Source organism: Balaenoptera acutorostrata, chromosome 2, assembly GCF_949987535.1.
Source record: "Balaenoptera acutorostrata chromosome 2, mBalAcu1.1, whole genome shotgun sequence".
NCBI classification, from domain to species: Eukaryota; Metazoa; Chordata; class Mammalia; order Artiodactyla; family Balaenopteridae; genus Balaenoptera; species Balaenoptera acutorostrata.
Genome location: NC_080065.1, coordinates 159,084,468 through 159,105,688, shown reverse-complemented (window position 1 = coordinate 159,105,688; position 21,221 = coordinate 159,084,468). Strand labels below are relative to the sequence as shown.

The window sequence follows — 21,221 nt, the reverse complement described above, 5'->3', positions numbered from 1 at the left end:
GGGGGGCTGAACCAGAACCCACATTTGAGCAATATCCCCAGGTGAACTTGGCGCCCATTAGCATTTGAGGACTCTGAGCTGCCTTTATCGAGCATTCCGATCTCTATTTTGCTTGGGAAATACCTTAGGCTTGGGGCCCCATTGCAGCACAGCCATCCTCTTAGTGGCAGTTTTGAGAGCCGGCCTGGGAAAGAGAACCAACGTCAGGATCCTGTGCGTCACCCACTCAGCAAACATTTATTAAGCACTTATGATGTGCAAGGTGCGTGACAAGTCCTAAGGACACAATATGATTAAGACAGCGTTTGTCTCCCCTACCCAAAAACGCAGGTACACAAATTATATAGCGTGATAATTAGTGTAATAAATGCTAGTCAGAAGGAGCGCTTCTGATAACAAATCAAGTGTGATGATGGTGAGTCGGGGCGGGGGGACTATTTAGAAAGAGTGATTCAGGAAGTTCTCTCGGAGGTGATGTTTAATCTAAGTCCCAAAGGGTGAATGAGGACCCTGGTCTGTTCTGAGTTGAGTTGAAGCGCGGAAGGAGGCAGAGCAGGGCAGGTGGATAATTTCTCACAGGAGGAAAAAAACGACCGCGAAGACCCTGCCCGAGGAAAGGGGGCTTGCGTTGGAGGAAGGAGAGAGGTTCGTCCGCTGCGTGGCTGGAGGGCATGATGGAGACGGAGAGAAAAAGGAGAGGAGGTTGAGGTGGCAGCCGGGGCTAGATCACGCTAGGCGCCCGGGCCTGGGGAAGAGTGCGGATTTTATCTCCAGGGCCAAGGGAAGCTGTTGGAGGGTTTTAGCAAAGCCTGGCAAAGCCAGATTTCTGTTCCACTCTAGCTGCAGGGGGAGAATTGCAGCAGGGTGAGTGTGGCAGCGGGGAGGGGCCGCCAGGAGGCGCTGCTGCAGCCCGCGGGGCACTGGGCGTTCACATCTCTTGTTCCTCACCATCCCCTCCGTACAGAGATGGGTGGGGTAGGGTGTAATATCGCAGAGGGGAAGGGACCTTCCCGAGGTAGTTGCTGCCAGCAATGGCCAGATGTGGGGCAATAATGGTGATGATAATGAGAGTCTCTAATGTTTATAGTTGGGGTGTGTGTGTGTTTATGATTGCCTCATTTAATCCTCACCTCAACCCGATGATGGAAGTATTATTATTTGTCCTTTCTGATGAATGAGACCACAGATACTCAGAGGTTACCTGCTGTGGCCAACGTCACTCAGCCAGCGGTGGCAAAGGGACAGAAATCCTGGGCGTCTCACCCCAGAGCCACGTCCTTAACCCTGGTGGCTCCTGTCTTTGGGGTTTGAGCCCAGCTTTGCCTGACTTCAAAACCTATGTGGTCTCTACTATCCCACTCTGTGCCTGGGTCACTTTGCCTACAGTTTGCCGTTCATTAGGGCAAAGGGGAAATAATCAAGGAACTGAAAATCGTATTTTCTCAAAAGCAGTATAATGGAGCTGTCAGCTGAGAGACCCAAGTCCTCCTTTCCAGCTCGCACTCCTCTTTTCCTGCTTCTTTCCCTAAAGAGAAAGATTCCAGACAACCAGGGTCCCAAGACATAGGCCCTTGGAGTTCATGCTCATGTTGGTAGCACAGACTCAGCCCCTCTTTTGCAGAGTGTGGTCGCCCCATGGGAGGATCCCTGTTCCTAAGATGGGAAGGAAGATAGCAGGAACTGAGCACTGCAGCAGTGGGCACTGGGCCTGGAGTCTCTGCTTTCTCCATCACCATGGCAACTCTGCCAGGCTGGATCTGGTTGAACCGTGAGAATAAGCAGGAGGTGGGAAAGCAGCATCAGAGGGTCCCACCTGCTGCCAGTGACCCTGCGGCCCACTCCTGCCCCCCACCTAGTACAGGGACTGGCAATTTGTAAGGGTGTAGATAATAATAATAGCACAACAACTGTCATTATGATGCTACTAATAACAGGTAAACGGATTGAGTACTTACTCTGTGATAACACGGCACTAACTCCTATCAAAAAAAGACGTGGCTAGAACCCAACTTTCGAGAATTATGGAGCTCCACTCTCCATATGTAATTCAGAAAAGAAACTATTATGATATAAAACAAGTATAAGGAAAGCCAAAAACGATTCCAATTCCCCCCCTCCCTTTATGGGGGACTACAGCGTCACTACAAAATTGCCTCGCCCTGGGAGAGAGAGAGATGAGATTGCGATCAGGAGTGGGGGACGCTGTGTCCTGGCTATGGGGTGTATGGGGGTGGAGGGAGGTGCCAGTGGCTTCTGGACGCTAAGTTGCACCTGACAGCTGCATTCCACTGCCCTTCTCCTCCCATCCTTCCCATTCCCTCCACGCCCCCCTTCACCTACCCTCCTCCCCGCCACCTTCTGACACCCCTCTAGGAGGGCTGCTGATCCGGATTTAAGTCGGACTCTTTAGGGCACTAAATCTGAGTCCCCACTTGCATCCCTTCCAAGTTTTAGAATTTTGCATTTGGTCCTTGATTTGAATTCTTTGGGTGGCAAATAAAAAGGAAGTTACTGATGACTGTATTTGGCTATGGCCTTAGTATCTCCCTCAGAAGGACCGTTGTGCTGCAAATCTATGTTCCAGAATTCTAAGTTGGTTCTTCCAGGCTCCACAGTGTCACATCTGCTCAGGAACAGCTGTTCAGGCTACACAATGATCAAAGCTCTACATTCCAGAGCTCCGGTGCTCTAAAAACGGCAAACACTTCTTCTTTCTTTCTACATATATATAAAAATCAGGAACATAAATTCTCTGTAGAAATCTATTTTAACGATTCTGACATCTCAGCCCAGAAGCAAAATATTCAAGTGCTGTTCTGAAATTCAACAGGGCACACCAGTAAGAAAGCCTCTCCCCCGCTCCTTTGGGTTTTCAGGACTATTTTTGTTCTGATTACAGAGACGGTGCAGAGTCTCAAAGGATGAGATTCATGAAGAGGCTTGATTTCTATATAGAATGTGTTGTTCAATTATAGTTCTATAGAAAGAAGTAAAACCCTTTCTCTTTGGTGGGATTTTCCTTGAATCTAAAAGAAAATCTGATGTATAGTTGTATACATGTATACCTTATCTGCATCTATCTGTCTGTCTGCCTACTTACCTACCTACCTATCCGCATAACCATCCATTCTCCATCCGTTCATCCAACCATCTGCCTATCCATCCATCCAGCTAACTAGAGATCCTTCCTTGGCACCCGTGTGATGATGATTGGTTGGACCACTTCTTCGTCACCTGACAATTTAGCGGATGACATAACAACCACAAAGAATAGCCGTCACCTTATCGTTAAAGACATCCTTGTCAAACAAAATAAAGGAAAATAATTTTTTGATGGGTTTCTAAAATGGTATGTATCCTTTCAGTATAACGTCTTGGTGATTTCTTAGTCAATGCGGGGCGGGGAATAAAATTTTACTAAAATTTCTTTCTTGTTGGAAACTTACAAGGGGTGAGGAGAAACAGCACCTGGGTGTGAACCCTGATTTTGAAAACTGGTTAACCTTTCTGAATCTTGACCATGTTTAAAAGGGGCATGCTAACAGTACCTGCCTCATAGGACTGTGGGCAGAGGCAGAGAGGCACGATGCCTGCACCTGGTAAGCACTCCATCGATGCTAGTAGATGTTATCATTTTCATGATTCTTCTTCTCACTCCCAGAGCTGCTTGTGTTTCTGGGATCTGGGGGTTCACAGTACTAGAGAAAAGGCCCTTCCTTTTTCCTTGTTTCCTGCTCCCCAAACTGATACGTGTCTTTTCCTGGTGGTGAAGTCAAAGAGAAAGGATATGCACTAAGGAGTCTGTAGTTCCTTGAAGTGAATAGAAATGACATTTCAACTCCCTTGCCCCTACTCCTGGAAATGTATACCCCAGTCTAGCTGCTGAATCACAGACACACATTTAAGGGAGGCCAGTGGGGCAGACAAGAATTGTAGAGGTAAACGGGAGCTCCCCTTGGCCTCACAGAGGGAAGAGCTTTGGCCTCCTTACCTGGCCTCCCCTACCCACCTATATGACCTTGAGCAAAATCCTTTAACCAAGAACCAGTTCTTGGGGAGCAAGTGACCTCATGTGTGGACTCCAGTCAAAACTCACCTTCTCTCTAGTGAATTGCTTCATCACCCTATCTCTATACTTTCAAATACGAGAGCTTGCACCCAGGTTAGGTTTAGGAATGAAATTTTTTGTTTTGAAAACAAACCTAACTTAAAAAAAAAAAAAATCCTGTCCATTGCTATTCCAGGGGCAGTGAGGTTTATAGGGGAAGAAGGGATGTGGTAGGTGGGGATTGGAGTCCAGGCTTCACCACATACTAGCTGTGTAAGCTTCCAGGTCACCCAACTGCTCTGGGACAGGACACAGTTCTGTATTCTGTTCAGTGCCTCGCGGGGGGAGGGGGGGAATGGGGGTTAACCTGCCAAAGTACGTAAGTGCCTGATGCACCGCAGTCCATCAGCAGTCGCTAGCTTCCTCTTCCAGAACCAAACCATCGATCGCCCTCGCGGTCATGAAGCCATTCCACATCCCCTCCCCCACCCCCCGAAGTTAAACACACAAGGGGCCACTTGTCTTTTCCCTCCAACATGAGAGGTGAATTATGCCTCCATTCGTTCAAATAAGGAGGCTCAAGGCTCAGGTCTTTTCTGGATTCTGTCTAAAACCTTTTATGGTTTCACAGACTCAGGTTACTGCCAGTTCCCTTCTTGCTAACAAGTTTTAAATGCCCTCTTGTGTTTAGTGGGGATCCTTCCTGGATATGTTTGGTTCTTCTCTCTTTTGGTGCTGGGAGTAGGGTCGGAGAAGCGTTGAAAATAGTCTCTTTAAAAATGGTGACATCTGCTTTGATCGCAGTGACATTTTGATGGTGTCAAAGCCCTGCTTACTGAAATAGAACTGCAATGAAAAGGATGAAGAAAGCGCAGGCTGAGCTTCTGGCATTGTATTCACTGATTCACCACCCTCCGCCTCCCACCTACCCACAAGCAGGTTTTTACCGACGCTTAATCAGATTATCTGCAATAGAAAACACTGCGGGTTTGGGCACACATTGGATTTTGACGCTGCTGTTCATTTTTAACTTCCTTGAAACAAACTGTACTTTGCCAACTCTGGTCACCACAGTGAATCACAGTAAGACAAAACAATGACACCCAATTTGACTAGAAAAAGATTCCAAGTTAAAATACACCAAGACTCAGGCAAGCTAAAACAAAACGTTCTCTAATAAAAGAGACTGAATGGGTACTGCTAGATAAGGGGCTCATAGTAGGGTAGAAATATTCGTTTTCTGAATTCTTAGTTTATTTGAAGCCTGTGGTCCCTATTCTCAGAGCATGGGGTGTGGGGTGTGTGCTGGGGGAGGTTAGCAAAGGAAATTTTTGAAGGAGGGAAACGATATGCGTTATCGGAAAGGTAGACAGTGCACCGCAGAAGGCAGATTCAGAGCACAGGTTGCTTGGGTGACGTGGTATTTGTGGCACTCGTGAGAAATAAGGGCCGATCTGAGTCAGCGAGGCGCATAATCAAAACAGCATTGCAAGGTGATAGTTTCTGCTGCAGAGTAAACGCCTCTTTTTCTCCTGGGGTGGGAGCAGAGAGAGGAGGGAAGAAAGGAGGTGAACTGGAAATGGGACAGGGGTTAGAGGCTAGGCAAGTATGTCAAACCCAAGTTCAATGCAGACCATGGCAACAACCCAGGATATGACTCAGGCGGGGCAGGAACAGGAGCCCTTGCAGAATACAATCCAAAGTGGGGCTCTAAGGCTGACACCAGCAAACGTACTAACAAGTAGAGCAGTGCACCCCAGAAGTATGTACCATTAGGGATCCTGCATTACCTGGAAACAGAGTCTACGGTCAAAGCAACTCAGGGGGAAAACACTTGAAACAAAGCAAATAGGTTTCTTCACTGTAGAACTTCTCAAAGCCTTAATAAGCCAATTGCCTATTTTCCAAGAAACAGGATGCTTTATTTTTCGATGCTAATTTAATGACAGAACTTTTTATTTTTTATTTTTTGTCCTTTTCTCGTGGTAAGGACTATCTTAGTGCTCTGAAGATGAGAATCTGGGAAACAAATATTAAGAGTTTCTTGTTTATTATTCTGTCATTACATACTTCAGAAAAATAATTACCCTTTCAATGTGTTTAACTCACTTCATTGACACCTTCAATGTTCCTTAATTTTTAAAATCAGGAACTTATTTTCCCAATGACTTTCTTTCTCTCTGACTTTAAGTATTTCTCCAACTTAAAAAAAAAAAAAAGACTTATTTTCCTTCTGAACTGTGTATGAATACAAACCCATTACCAAAAGAAGTTATGAAATAACTTCATTGTTAAGGACCGTTAAGAATGGAGTAAAGAGCTTTCCTTGTTGGGTGGGTTTAGGTAAGCTACCAGTGAATAAAATAAGAAAATGCAGCCCTTATAACCTCACACAACCTTTCCAGATTCACCATTCCATGACTTAAGACACCAGAAGTACTGCACCTACATATTATTTCAAGATACCATTGTTACATCACTTATAGTTGATATATCACTTGCCTAAAATAAATATTTCCTCAAATAAAGAAACTAAATCTACTCATGTTTTTTTTTTTTTTTTTTTCCCCCTCTCCTACAGTGCTGAAACCATGCCAGCATGCCCAGGGATATAGCAGAGGTGGCAACCAAATGTCACCCACATCTCCTATGTCCTTGGGGCTTTCTCAGGGGCCCTTCACTGAACTCTGAACTTAAGTTTTGGCTACTGCCAGCCAAAGCTTCTGTGACCTGTTACTCCTGGGGGGTCCTATGCACTGCTGGTTCAGCCTGAACTCTCAGAAACCCCTACAGTTGGAAGAGTTGTATATTGGGAATATTTAGACAACTTAGAAGCAAAAGACCTCCAGAGTCCGTTTGTCTCAGGACAAAAACTGTTTCTTCTAGTCTTAGGAATACTATACCCAAGGTAGGAAAGAGCAGAAATTAAATTTGACAAAACAGGATATACTCAGTGTTATGTTTTATGCTATAATAAACCCTTAAAAACTTGAAAATGCACTCTAAAATACAAATGACTAACACATCACAGTATTCAGTAGTCCACATGATTTATGGACCAACCCAAAGATAATACTTTCAATTCACATGCTCTACTGATTATAATCCCAGAGGCCACATCCTGTGATGTCAGGATCTAGGGAGGAACCGGGTGGTTAAAATTCCAGAGAGACTTGTTAACAACCCAGATCCTCTTGTTAGAGTGGCCAGAAATCAAGGTTCTTCACTGACAAAGACCCAAAACCAAACCTCTCAAATACTGACCTTTCCTATTAAGTAAACATGTGTTCCCTTACTTTCATTGGACATTTGGCCTTAAAGCAGATGACCAAACGCTCGGATCCTGGGCTTAGGCCTCACACACATGCTGAAGGCTACAAATGAAAAGATCTCTGCAGGGCAGCGTGTGAACTAACAGTGCAGGCCAAAGACGACCACCACTGACATTTATGGGTTTACATAAGCAAGGCACACTTGCCAGGAGTACTTATATGACCGGACATCTTTTCATTTCAGTTTCTTCTGCTTTGGCCAAAGAATACATTCCTCATATTTTTTAAATGTTATATCCCCAACCATGGAAGCATAATCTACTTATGTTGAAAATAAATAAGTATATTAAAAGAAAGCTGAGTTAAAAGTTTTATTCATTCAACATCTCACATTACAAATATTTAAAAATTATATGCATACTGGTATAAATAGTCATTTGCAAACTATTTAATAACATTAATTTTCCACTAGCACTTCAACAAATGAACTCTTTTAAAAAAGGAACTGTGTTATATAACTTAAGAGTAGAACATACAAAAATAGGAACTTAACGTGAAAATGACTTTAATAAAAAATGAATTACCCTTATTTAAAATGCTATAATAAATACTACAACCTCCCCATACACAGTAAAAACTATATGGAAATTCAGCCAAGTAGTACAATTAACTGACATACTTAAATAACTTTTCCTTCTGATAATATGAGCAATACACTGGAAAAAAAAAAATTAGGGATTAGTAAAAACTAGACACCCACTTGCTAAAAGTTTCACTTCCAAAAAATATAACAAAAATCTGATGAAAATTATAAAAACTAATTATACTTTAAATTTTAAAAATATAAAAAATAAAACAGTTGAATACAATATTGTCCCAATTCTTACAATGCTATCAATCACAGTAGCTTTAAAATAAGATAATAAAATAAAGCAAATGACCAAAACCTCTTTTATTCCATTTTTAAAAATAATCTCAAATTTACATTAGTAGAAAGATTGAGTTCTGATTCTTTTCTTTAGAAACACCAGCAAGAAAGAGGATTACTCTTAACAGTAGAAAATGACATTTTTAAATGTCTGTAATTAAAAACAAAGAATTACACTGCAAAGATCTTTCAAAAGTTTGAAATAAGTATTGCACATAACTTGAAGTTAACTTGCCACAATTCATCACATTCAAGTTTTAAGTCACCTTTTAACAGAAGATTCAACTCTTCAAAACAAAAAGGGTGAATTATCAAGTCTTTCCAACAGCACTCTCATAAAATGCTAAATTCATTCATTCACTGCAAGTTTTATTTTGCATTCTGCAGAGGTCTGTGTATGGAGAAGTATATATATTTTACCAAAGCTTGCGGACCAGAAGGGGAAGGGAGAGGGTTCCTTTACATAGAAAATAATCAGAAACACTTTATTTTACATTGCAAAACTAACCATGTCATTACTCTGTAACTACGTTGTAAGTACATGGCTGGTGCCACGCTAGTGCGCTAGAACTACATGCTTTTGGTACATTGAAGTGATACCCTAAAATCTGTCAACTAACTACATGTTAATTATGTTTTGAGTTACACGGTAACTCCCAACTACAATCCCATGTAATCTGAAGGACACGTAATCAATAAAGTCCAGAGTAATAGATAGTAATTGTTTATGCCCTGTAAATTGAAGTGTAACCAAATAATCTGTAAACACGCTTGTCACACAATCACAAGTAAATATTAGTAGAATAACAATTCCTTACATTAGTCATGCATACTAACATTACACACCTGTCCCACGGCAGGCTGTTTTTTTTTTCTTTATATATAATTTAAAAGAGCAGACATCTCTGAATCAAACACTTAACACCAATTTATTAATATTAAAAATGGCTAAAACATTCACCAAAAATGTCTGCGTTATGAATAATTTTAAAAACTTAGTAAGAAGCTGTAGACAATTTTGTTATTTTAAATTTCTACCCTATGCTTATGCATTTAAATTTTTTTTTTTTTTTAGGAACTACAGTGTTATCTGTCATTTTCATGCGAATTTTTTTTCATTAATTTGTGACTTTACATAGACTATTTCTTAAATTATAGGTACACCAATAGCTGGTGCTGGGGAAGGATGTTTAAGCAACATGCTTTCTCTTCTCTGCAGACTCTAAAATAGCATTGCCAGTGCACAACATTCATAATTTAAAATGTATGCAGAGCACTGAAATGTATAAAAAGCAGAATATAAGAAAATAAAATTTATTAAAATTATTTATATTAAAAAATGAAGTATATGAAGATCTCTCAGTAATAAAAGTACAAAAAGCTACTCTTTGCAATATGAAAAATTGAGGTATTGCATAAAGAGATATCCCGTCAGTGAAAAGTGTGCCTAAAAATGTTCACTGTTGGAAAAACAAGATATACAAAAGTAGTGCATAACAAATATACATTATGTGCATGACAAAATAAGTTAGCTACAAAAACACTGTACCGAAATTCAGCAGGTCATGTACAAAGGGAAAAATTATTATTCAAAGCTAGTTCTTATTTCTTGTTAGCTCATCACACCTGTTTACTGGGTAGGAACAGCACGATAGCACACCCCAAGCCACCTACAAGCACTGAAAAGAATAAAAAGAGGCAAATGAACATTCCAATTAGAATTATGTCATTCAGGAGAAAAGAAAACAAAGTCCCTGACCAGCTACGCAAGAGCACCCTCCATTCACATGACCGCTTTCAATATTTGCAGGGGATTCTTTAGAAGCAGCTCCCTTTCTGTATCTATTAGACAGCAAATGCCTCCATTTTGACCTTTGGAACTTAACAGGTATATAGTTCATTAAAGCCTGGATTAAAAATAAAGGACTGCTTTTCCTAAAGGTGATCAGTAGGGGTCATCAGCCAGGTGGTTCCACCGCACTGCTGGGGCAAGTCTTTGGTTTTGAAGGATCCAAGATGGTACTGTTAGGTAGCACAACTAGCAAGATTGCCATTAGATTTTTTTTTTTTTTAATGTTTTGCACACTGATGATAATCCTTTTCATGGTGGATAGGGCATTTCATAAGAGAATGTCCATTAAAATAAAAGTTACTTCCATGACCAGGGCTTCAAGAGACTATTTTCAATTTGCCCCTGAAGCATACTGTTCAACACATCATAACGCCTTTCAAAAGCTAGTTTTATTTATAATAAAGCATGCATTACTTGATGAAGTTGGCACTTCAAACACTGACTATGTCCCATGCTAAGTTCTGAAACTGTAATGTTATTTTATTTTATAGGAAGAGTAAGATAAACATACGTACCTTTGCACAGATTTACACAGTTACTTAGTTCAACAGTGCAAAACACTTTGCAACTACTTAACTTTTTTTTTAACTTTTTTTTTTTCATTTTCTATGTTACAACTAAATTACAGGATACCCAAAGTAACTTTAAATCTAAAAGTAAAGCCAATCAGCAGCCAATTTGAATATTGGTTTTGTCTTCCAGTTTTGGCTACACATGGTAGTCTAACACAAAATCAAAAATGATATCCTTGAGGTATCTCTAGATCTGTTTTTTTTTAACGTCAAAATGGAGAGCAAAGGCTGACACCTGATGAGTGTTAGTAAATTAGGATATAGAGTTTATATATAACATCAAAAATAAAATTTATATATTTGTTCTTTAGGAGAGGAAATGCTAGTTTTCCCACCAGTTGTCATTAACTCTAGCTTTGGTAGGTTTCCTGGGGCTGTGACCAGATAAGTAAAAGTTTAAAAATAAATAAGCGCACTCCCCTCAGAAGTAAATGTACCCAATTTTTATATTCTAAATTTAAAAACCTGTTTAAAAGAAAATAAACCTAGCTCTGCCTACTTTACTATTTTTTTTTTCTGATGTGGTAGTAACTTTGCGGCATAATGAAATTACATTCCGCCTCTAAACCCTTAAAATTAGTTATAATGCTGCTTCAATCTTGCTCATGCATTTGTGTTTGCTTTAACACGCTCTTTCCTGTTAATAATTGTTAACTTCTTCCACTGCTGTTAAAAGAATAAAAAGGGGACGGAAAAAAAGAGAGAGGCAAAAAATATGAAAGAAAAGAAAGAGAAAGGCAAAAGCACTTCCCTGGGGGAAACCCCGCGTCAGGAGAGATTGATAGTGTTATTGTTATGCGGTTATTTTAATAAAAGTATTCTTATCTGTTACATTATTAACAATAATTTAATTAAAAACCCAAAATACTCTATTGTTTCATTTCTCTTTTAATATTTCTCTCTCTCCTCTAAGAAAATGTTGCGGGAAGTTTGGATCCTCTTGGTCTCCAGCAAAACAAGAGAATGAAACTTCCACGCAACATGATGGCAATACGAAAAAGGAGTTCATACATATTGTTTTCAGTGACACAAGAATCTACAAAACGCCTATATTATAGGTCATTCTTTCCGTTAGACTTATTGTTAAGTTACAGACTGCACAAAAGGACATGCCAGCATGAAGAGGTTGAGGAAGGGGGCAGAATTAACAGAAGAGTGCACTTATTCTGAGGCCTGAAAATGAGCACTGTAGTTATCCTTTAGTTCCAGCGGAATGAAATATGTCGAGGACGGTCACCGCCTTCCTTCACCAGGGGCTTGTGGAATTCCCTGCCAGCGCGAGAATGAATAGCAGCCCAGCAATATTCACAGTAATACTGCAGACAGGTAACATTAGCACAGAAAAATGGAGCAAATTTTCCCCCACAACGGGCCCCCTGACATTCATCACACAGCTGATCGTCCAAGACATATGGCTTAACTTCCACCTGCAATCAAAAATAAAACAAGGGTGTTTACATTTCTCAGTGAATGGACCAGGCAACTCTTACACCGTGTATGTACGTTTCCATCCACTGTCTGAATGAGTCTGTGCCAAGGCACCCCAAAGGAAGGGTCAATAACTCTTTTACTGAAATTAGCTATCATCTTTTAAGAAACTGCTAAGGCTTTTATGCCCATTGTTTTACATTTTTGTCTTATTAAATGAACAGTTTTCAAATGAAAAGCAAGATCCCAGCAGAAAGTTAAGAGTGAAGCTAACTTAACGTTTAAGAACATTATGAGGTTAAACCCACAGGAGAGTTTTCACAGACACAAACCGTCACTTTAATTAGTGGATCTGGATTCTTGTCATATGTGGAATTATAATTTACACAAGACCAACTAAGAGATTCCCAGTGCCACAAAATAGCACTTCAATGTACAAATCAGAGGGAAGCTGCCTGACTTCTGCATCACAAGCCTCTGAGCTGTAATAAGGTTTGGGTCATGGTTTCTATTTACAGTGTACACATCTTGGGTTATAATCACAAACCTTGAACTCCAGGAAAACAAGATGCAGCCAGAGTACTCATGATCTAAAACCTTGCTTTGTTCTTTGTCAGGAAGAATGGCTTACTTCAGTCTAAAAGTCAGAGGTGAATTTATAAAACTGGGTCTGTTCCAGTGTTCAATAGGCCAATGTCATTTGAGCATTAAAAATAACCTGGCTATTAATTCTCCAGTGAGAAAAGAGTTGGTTATTTTTGGTCTTGGAGAGACTCATGATTGAAACTCCCTTACACCAGGCTATGACTACCACTGGTGCCATCCACTTGTGACAAGGAATCCTGAACAAAGGTTAGCTGTGAACAAAAAGAGAAGAGTGATACGGAAGGCAGGAAGAGCAGACGTAATCAGAGGATTAGGCTTCTGGCCCCGAGGCCATTCCATAACATCTACAGAACGGCAGGAACACCGGTCAAAGAACTGGATCGTAGAGGAAAACAAATTAAGTCTGAATTCCTAATGGCTAACCTTACAACTCTGAAACCGATATGATGGAATGAAGTGATGAGGCAGGAGTGTCCGTTTACCCAGATGTACATATTTTTTCGTGTGAATAAAAAAACAAGGAGGCGTGTTAACATATACTGCAACTAATCCTGCCCCTTTCCTCCATGTTTACAGTAGAATCTACACCTTTCTCCTTAATATATTCACAGTATGATGACCACTACCATGGGAAATTTTCAGCTGCCACTGATGTGGAATATACATGAAATGGAACATAAGCAGTAAGTGTAAACCACTAGTGACCTGATAGTTTCTACGTACTGAATTGAGAAAGGCACAATACAGTCAATCAACAAAGACTTTTCTGAGCACAATGCCTTGGAGTGTTGGATATCTAAGTCAGCCCTAATGAAAGTGCCAGTCTGCCATGAAATGAGGAGCTGACACCAGAATGTAAATCAACACATTGCTTTCTTCATCAAGAAGGTCTTTCTATGAAAAAATCTCAACTGAACTATAAACACTGTGCTTACTAATGCAGCAGATTCACATTCTGGTGTAAATTCCTATCTCACCACAAACTCCTAACAAACCATTTACCAACTGGCAGTCAGTTCACAAGCCACATTTTGAGTAGTACTGGTGTAGGATAGAGTTCCATCCACCAGAACATAAATCCATGAGGACAGGGATTTCTTGCCCTAGGCACTAAAATGTTTGTTGAATGCATGAAACACAAAGATAAGAAATTCGTGAATGCAAAGAAAAAAGACATATAATGGAACACACAGTCTCAAATACAGTACATTAAAAAACAGAAGAGTTAACTTTGAGGGTTTTTTTCCAGCCTTTTGATTCAGAGGATAAACACAACAAAGAGGAATATAAAGTGTGAAAATAATGTTAATCAACTACTACCTAATTTCAGGCAGTAAAATAGATTACAGATGAAAGGATTCTGAGTTCTTCTACTTAATCTGTTACAATGAAATATTTCTTAGACATGCCGTCCTAGAAATGAATTTACTCAATCATTTGTTACATAGGAAAATAGGGCTTGCTGAGGTATTTTTGATATCCCAGGTTTAAGAAAAAACCGTGAGGAGATCTCAAGGGTGTTCATGTTTGTATAGCTGATATAACATAGTACAAAGGATTTGGTAAATATGCATTGAATGACTAACTGAATAAGCGAATGGATGGAGGTGATACCTTAGCAACGATTAAATGGACTCAAGCAAAGTGACTGTAATGTTCTGGTTAGGCTATCCAGAAAACTAAGAGACAGAAGAAATTCATTTGAAGCTCTTAGATGTATTCTAGAGCATGCATCTAATGGGTCCTACAGGAATAACTATCAGCTGTCAATTTATTGTCACATAAAATTCCCCCACTCCAAGCTTGGTAATGACATAGACGGCCATTTCTAGAACTTCCCAGAATGTAGTCCAGGACTTACCCGTTTATCTATCTCTCCATGCTGCAGCTGCACGAAGCGGGCACTGATAGCAGCTATGTAACTCTGTTGATTAGAGAATGCGACTCGCCCAGCTCCTTTTGGGTATTTCAGCTCAGGGTCGGTATCAATCCCAGCATAGCACACGCCTCCATACAGCCGGTCCATTATCATGGCAAGCTCCACTACATACGGAAGGAGCAAATAGGACATTTGAAATCAGGAAAATTCATCTGGCTCACCAAATCAGGAAAATTCATCTGGCTCTTACATCAAAAGCAGTTCATCTGTCTGTCATTACAATAATTATTAAAATGAAACTAGTTATTATAACCAATTGTCCATGTGTTCGTCTTTAATCTACTGTAACTAAGGGCAGGGACTCTGCTGAGTATTTCACATATGTTCACTTTTAATCTACACAACAACCCTATGAAGTAGGTAGTAATTTTCTGGGGAAACTGAGGCACAGAGAGGATGATTAATCTGTGCAAGGTCATGGGTAGTTAAGTGATTGTGCTGCACTTGGCACCCTGGTCTATCTGCTCTACGCCACGATGTACCATATATTTACCAGTTAACAATGTACTGCTTAATATAAATAATCATTTGAACACTAGAAAGCTGATTGGCCGGCTCTTTGGGGGTCCTTCGAGCATATTTCCAACAAAATCCTTTTTACCTTTCCTTACCGTGTAGCTATTTGCCAATTTTTCACATAGAAGCTTCAAGTAGGGCTTCCCTGGTAGCGCAGTGGTTAACAATCTGCCTGCCAATGCAGGGGACACGGGTTCGAGCCCTGGTCCTGGAAGGTCCCACATGCCACAGAGCAACTAAGCCCGTGTACCACAACTACTGAGCCCGCGCTCTAGAGCCCGCGAGCCACAACTACCAAGCCTGCGTACCACAACTACTGACGCCCATGCGCCTAGAGCCCGTGCTCCACAACAAGAAAAGCCACTGCAGTGAGAAGCCCATGCACCACAGCGAAGAGTAGCCCCCCCTCGCTGCAACTAGAGAAAGCCCGCGTGCAGCAACAGAGACCCAACGCGGTCAAAAATAAATAAATAAAAAATAAATCAATTAAAAAAAAAAAGAAACTTGAAGTAATAAATGTATCCTCTTCTCCATGAAATGTTACAATTCTGAAACTGCATTCATGTTCATTTTATGTTCTTTATGTCACTTATACTATTAAACCTCAAATTATTTGAAGTTGGGGATGAAATTTCTTCTGTAAGCACTGCTCTGAAAACACAATGCACTGCTGAGAACGCTGCTGTATTTCAGAGCTCAGTAAGCAGCCGTTGAGCACATGGGGACGTGGGAAACAAACAGCGAACATCTCGATACCTAACCCATCCCTGAAGGGTTTTTTTCTCTCAGACGATGATGAGAGTGATGAGCATTCGCATTACGAGACTGTGCACTAAGCACTAGGCATCCACAATCTCATCTAATCCTCAAAACAACTCTCCATAAAGGACACACTTATAACTCCACTTGACAGATGAGGAAATGGAGAATTAGAGAAATTAATTTGAGCAGGGTTACTCAGCTATTAACTGGAAGCAGAGCACATGAATTCAAGCCCAGACACTTGGATTCCAGAACTCTCACTCCTAGACATGAACTCAAATGCTTATGGAGAATCTATCCTGAAAAATCTGTATATTTCTTATGCTAACGGATAAATAGGGTTTTTTTGTTTGTTTGTTTCTTTGTTTAATCATACCAGCTCGCAATGGTCGGGGAACACCACCAACAAATATAGTTTTTCGTGGGTCAAGAGGCTGTGAACCATCCATCACAAAGTCACTGTCACTGAGATTCCAAGGCCGAATCTGTACCTAGAGAGTGTGCAAACCAAAATGTCTCATTCTCAACACAGACAATTTATGGAGAAAGGAAGTTTAAAATTATTGCAGAGTATTTTACTTTTAAAAGCAATAATCCATGTCATTACAAATCAAGAGAACTTACAAGTAGCATATTCCAACCTTTCATTTCATATTTAAGAGTAAACTAACCAAGGTGGAAAGTTCAATTTAATTGCCTATTGTAACCCAAATCACTTAACATTAACATGCCCTTAATTATCTGTAAGTTAATTAACTATTTTACAGCTTATTTGGGCCTCTCTCCTACGCAATATCCCAGTAGCCATATAATTTAAATTTAGCACGGTATTGGATGTTGATTAGTATTCAGTGCTATGTGAACTAGGACTGTGTGTCCAATCCTATGTCCAGGAAATGCAAACTACTCCTGATACTAACAAATCTGTTACATTGTTTCAAAAAGCATTTCAAAATAAAAATATTGATGATATCTGCAGTAAGCTTTTTATGATAAAACACATCAGTGTGTCCATTACAACAACCAAGGATCAAGTACCTCAATCCAATTGTTTGCGTGTATTAACTGTTACCAATGCCCACACCAAAGGCTAAGGGGTTGATAGTGGGGTATTCCCAACAGGTACACCAAACCAAGTCCCAAGGCCAGAATGTCCCAAATTTAAATACCTAAATTTAGGGACTGGCAGGGAACAAGCAAGTCAAATAGAGACTAGCCACATAAGAATTCTGGGACAACCCTAAGACACTAAGAGGAACTCTGCAAATCACTGTTTGAGCTGAGCCCACTGGCACCTCCATTCTGAACTGGACCCCATCACTAGGTACTGGCTGAGCGATAACAGATTGTTGGTTTGCCAGATTTGTCAAAACAGGCTAGTTGCTACTATTCCTAAAGACTAAATTTTATAATAAAGAAAAACTTCTTCAGAATGAAACAATATGCAATGTACATTTATGTATATACATAATTCATTTTACTTGGCGAGTACCATATGCAAAAAGTTAAGGATAGTATTGGGTAAAATCTTGATCAAAGAGAGGAAAGAGAAAGACAGACCTATTTGTGATTTGAGTTCTATTATTCAGAGGAAATTCAGCTACTTTATATTTATCAAATGCATTACCAGGTAAAGTCTTTTAATAGAAAGATTCATCAATATTTTAACTAACCAAAAATTCAATGTCAAAATAATGTGCACAAATATACAGAATGTCAATGTTAGGAACCTGACAGAAACAAAACTTTTTCATTTCGACTCTACTTACAAACGTGTCAATTAACAGAAACATTAAGATGTCTGTGGGTTTTTCAGAGCTAACAAACAGAGGCAAAAATGAGAAGCTATTTTCATGCTAGACTGCACTTACTGGCTTGTCTTTGATAGTGGGACTTGATACACACAGGTAGAGTTTTCCATCTTCTTCAATACATGCATCAATGAGAGCCTGAACAGAGCTTTCATCTTGAAAGAGCAGGAATGCATAGCCTAATAAAAAAAATTTTGAAAGGCTTATATTTTTCCTATTTTTAAAATAATTCTTCGAGGGAAAGGAAGCATAAAACTAAGGAAGGGAAAAGGTGTAGAAAAAAATGAAAACAAACAAACAAACAGAAACCTCTAAAACTTAAACCTCACCCTAAATCTGATAATATCAACATTAAGTTCAGTTTGGTATTCTCTTGAAACCTCTTTTAGAGTAAAATTAAATCTGAATTGAAAGTACATACTAAATACAAATTTTAAAGACATATTTGGGAAAATGTAAGTTTAACAATGAAAAATTGTACAGTGAAGGGAAACATTTATGAAAAGAACATAAGGATAAACTATGCACGTATATTGAATATTGAAAATTACCTTTAGGAGGAAAATAGGATTTGCTCTCTGCTTTATGAGGCCAATCCACAATCAAAGGGCCAAAGCGACGAAAACTAGCTGTGATCTCATCTAATGAACAACAAACCAAAAAAGTAGATTTAAATATTTTTATGTTCATTTTTGGGAAACAGTTTAGAAAAAAGTTTCCAATCTACTACTTACAAGAATAGTACACCAAGATCTCCCACATCTCCTTCATCTGGATTCCCCTTACTGTTAACATTTTGTGCGTTTGTCTTCCGCCTCTTCCCCTTCTATCTATGCACGAATCTATCTATCTATCTATCTATCTATCTATCTATCTATCTATCTATCTATCATATTTTTCTGACATGATGCTCTATTACCCCCAAACACAACTACTGGTACCTGCTCAAAGCAAGGTCACTCCCTTATGTACCACCAAACAACGCCGCTTCCAATCAGGAAATCAACATTGATACAACACTCTTTCCCAATTCACAGACTCCATCCCAATTTTAAACTATCACAATATATCTCTTTTTTCCTTCCTGATCCAGAATCCTATCCAGAACCATGCTACATTTAGATGTCATGTCCCAGGTCATCAGTCTTTTTCAGTTTACAATAGTTCCTCATTCTTTCCTGTCTTTTACATGCTTAGTAGCTTTAAAATATACAGACCATTCATTCTGCAGGATGGCTCTCAACCTGGGTCGGTACTGTTTCCGCATGACCTATGCATTCCAAACAGGAAAACCACCATAATGATGCTGTCATCCTGTCCTTTCACTAGGTATGTTAATCTTGATCAGCTGGTCAAATTGATACCTGCCTAGTTTCTCCACCAAAAAGAAACCATTTTCCCCTCTGAATTTGATTAGTATTTTGTGGGGGAATATTGTGTTATCCATCAATATCCTGTTCCCTCATTAGACTTGGCATCCATTGAAGACTCCTACCTATATCAGCTACCACAATGATTACTGCCAAATGCTGATTACCTATTTCTATCAATCTTTCTACATTTACTAGTTAGTATTATACAATAAGGAAGAGTTTTCCCTTCTCCCCCATTTATTTAGTCATGTATTTATTTATATCAGTATGGACCTATTTTATTCAATGGGTTGTAATCTGATTCTCTCCTCATTTATTTTGATGTTCAATTTGTCCTCAAAATTGTCCCTGATTTGGCCAGAGGGGGTTCCTATGTCCTTTTGACCTATCCCCCCATCATCCTTCAAGGGCTTCCATACTTCCTGGCCCAAGAAGATACTCCAGGCTTTCATCTTGTTCTTTCTCTGCCCTACCCTTAGAATTAGCCGTTTCTCACCCCCCGCCCACCGCCCCCGCCCAAGAAATCCTCATTCCTTTCAGTGACAAACGGTATTTAGAAACTAAGATTTAGGTATTCCATATAGTCATTGCTAGTGGATATTTATTATTTCTAAGTCTTCTCAGAGGACAAAGCTAGGAAATATATGAATATGCACATAGATATATTTATAACTGTTTCTATATCTGTGTACATTTATAAAAATGAGTTCATACTGGTAACTGCAAGTCCACTCCAACATCTCATGTTTTTTTCTAGCCTTCCCCCCTTCCCATGTTTGTAAATTCCCTTCTCGCTATGAGAAACCAAGTTCTCATTATCCTCAATATGTTGGCTTCCTTGCTCAACGTAACCCATCTTTCAGCTAGCTGCCCTGGCAGTCTCCTCTACCTTCCACCTCTGCACCCTAGCCCTTATTGCCCTGATTTACTGGGCAGCGTGCACACTGCTGCCGAGGCCTCTGAGCAGGCCCCTTCCGTGTGTATACCTACACACGCCCTCCACTTGGCACCCTCTTCCCCCTCACCAACCATCTTCCTTGGACACCAATATCTCTGAGGCTTATGAAGAAGGTAAAGGAAGCGCACATGGGATGGACAAGGAAGACTTGATCGTATTTTCCTATTAATGTAAACGATACCAGTTATGCTATATTATATATTTGGAGAACTACTGAGTAGACTATAGGAAAATAAATTTCCAGGGAACTTCTAGAAAGAGTAGGTAAGCATATGTAGATAAGACCTGGGAGTAGGGCAGGAACAGAAAAGAGAGATGAGAAACATGTTCAAATTTCAGTCTGGTAGAACTGTTCTCATCTCCTCCAGATTGTGAAACAGTAGTCTGTTCGAACAGCTATGATGCCTGTTGCTACGGTACCGTTTAGCTCGTGTGAGATTGATAAATAGGGGAATGATGTCAGTGTAACCTAGACATTATGCTGGTTCACAAATGACTTTTCCTAAGCAAGGTGAGCTAGCATAGTGGGAGAACCACAACCTCTGGCAGGAAAGGAAAAAGCCCCCAGCTTGTGTGATGTGCGGGCAGGAGCCCCCTCAGCTCTATTATAAGAAAATTAAAAATGAGCACAGCAACCAAGCCTCTCTGGTCAGAGAGGTGTCCCCCCAACCTTGCAGGGCTCTTATCTCCTGAGAGTTTGCATTCCTCAGCTGCTCAGAGGTCCACTTTCATCTGCATTGCCTCCAAGCTAGCAAGCCAGAATTTCTGCTCTATTGGTTTTGTGCATTTTCAATATTCCTTGAGGCAGTCTCTAACCATACTGAGCTGCTTGCCTGAATTGTCCACGTTATTTCCAAGGTACTAATTCTCTTTTTGTTAGTGCTTCTGGTACAAAATTCATTAGGTTCTAAGTGATCTGCCTCTAGCCCCTTTTGCCCCATAAACCCTGTGATTCTTAGTGCACAATTCCGCAGAACACAGTATTCTTCAGGAATACATATTTCACATTTTAATAGAAAGGGCTGCCTGCCTAAATTGCTACCGACTTATCATCATACGTGGTCTTGAGGATAAAGCAAGATGACTAACACAATTCCCATTAATTTTGCTCAGTGTAAACCACCTCCTTTGCCAACTTGGTCAAATTTACCTGTGC

General features: G+C 40.1%; 1 protein-coding gene across 3 annotated transcripts in view; it reads right to left on the bottom strand.

Moving 5' to 3' along the window:
* Window positions 1-7,677: 7,677 nt before the first annotated feature.
* CPEB4 (cytoplasmic polyadenylation element binding protein 4) overlaps window positions 7,678-21,221 on the bottom strand; it is a 64,058-nt gene continuing 50,514 nt past the window's right edge. For all 3 annotated transcript variants that reach the window (XM_007190319.2, XM_007190320.2, XM_007190321.2), the window contains 5 exons: window positions 18,286-18,375; window positions 17,795-17,913; window positions 16,300-16,414; window positions 14,568-14,749; window positions 7,678-12,099 (listed from right to left, as the gene is read on the bottom strand). In XM_007190319.2, coding sequence (XP_007190381.1) covers window positions 11,872-12,099; window positions 14,568-14,749; window positions 16,300-16,414; window positions 17,795-17,913; window positions 18,286-18,375 — 734 coding nt within the window. In that variant the 3' untranslated portion in view covers window positions 7,678-11,871. The remainder of the gene's footprint in view (window positions 12,100-14,567; window positions 14,750-16,299; window positions 16,415-17,794; window positions 17,914-18,285; window positions 18,376-21,221) is intronic.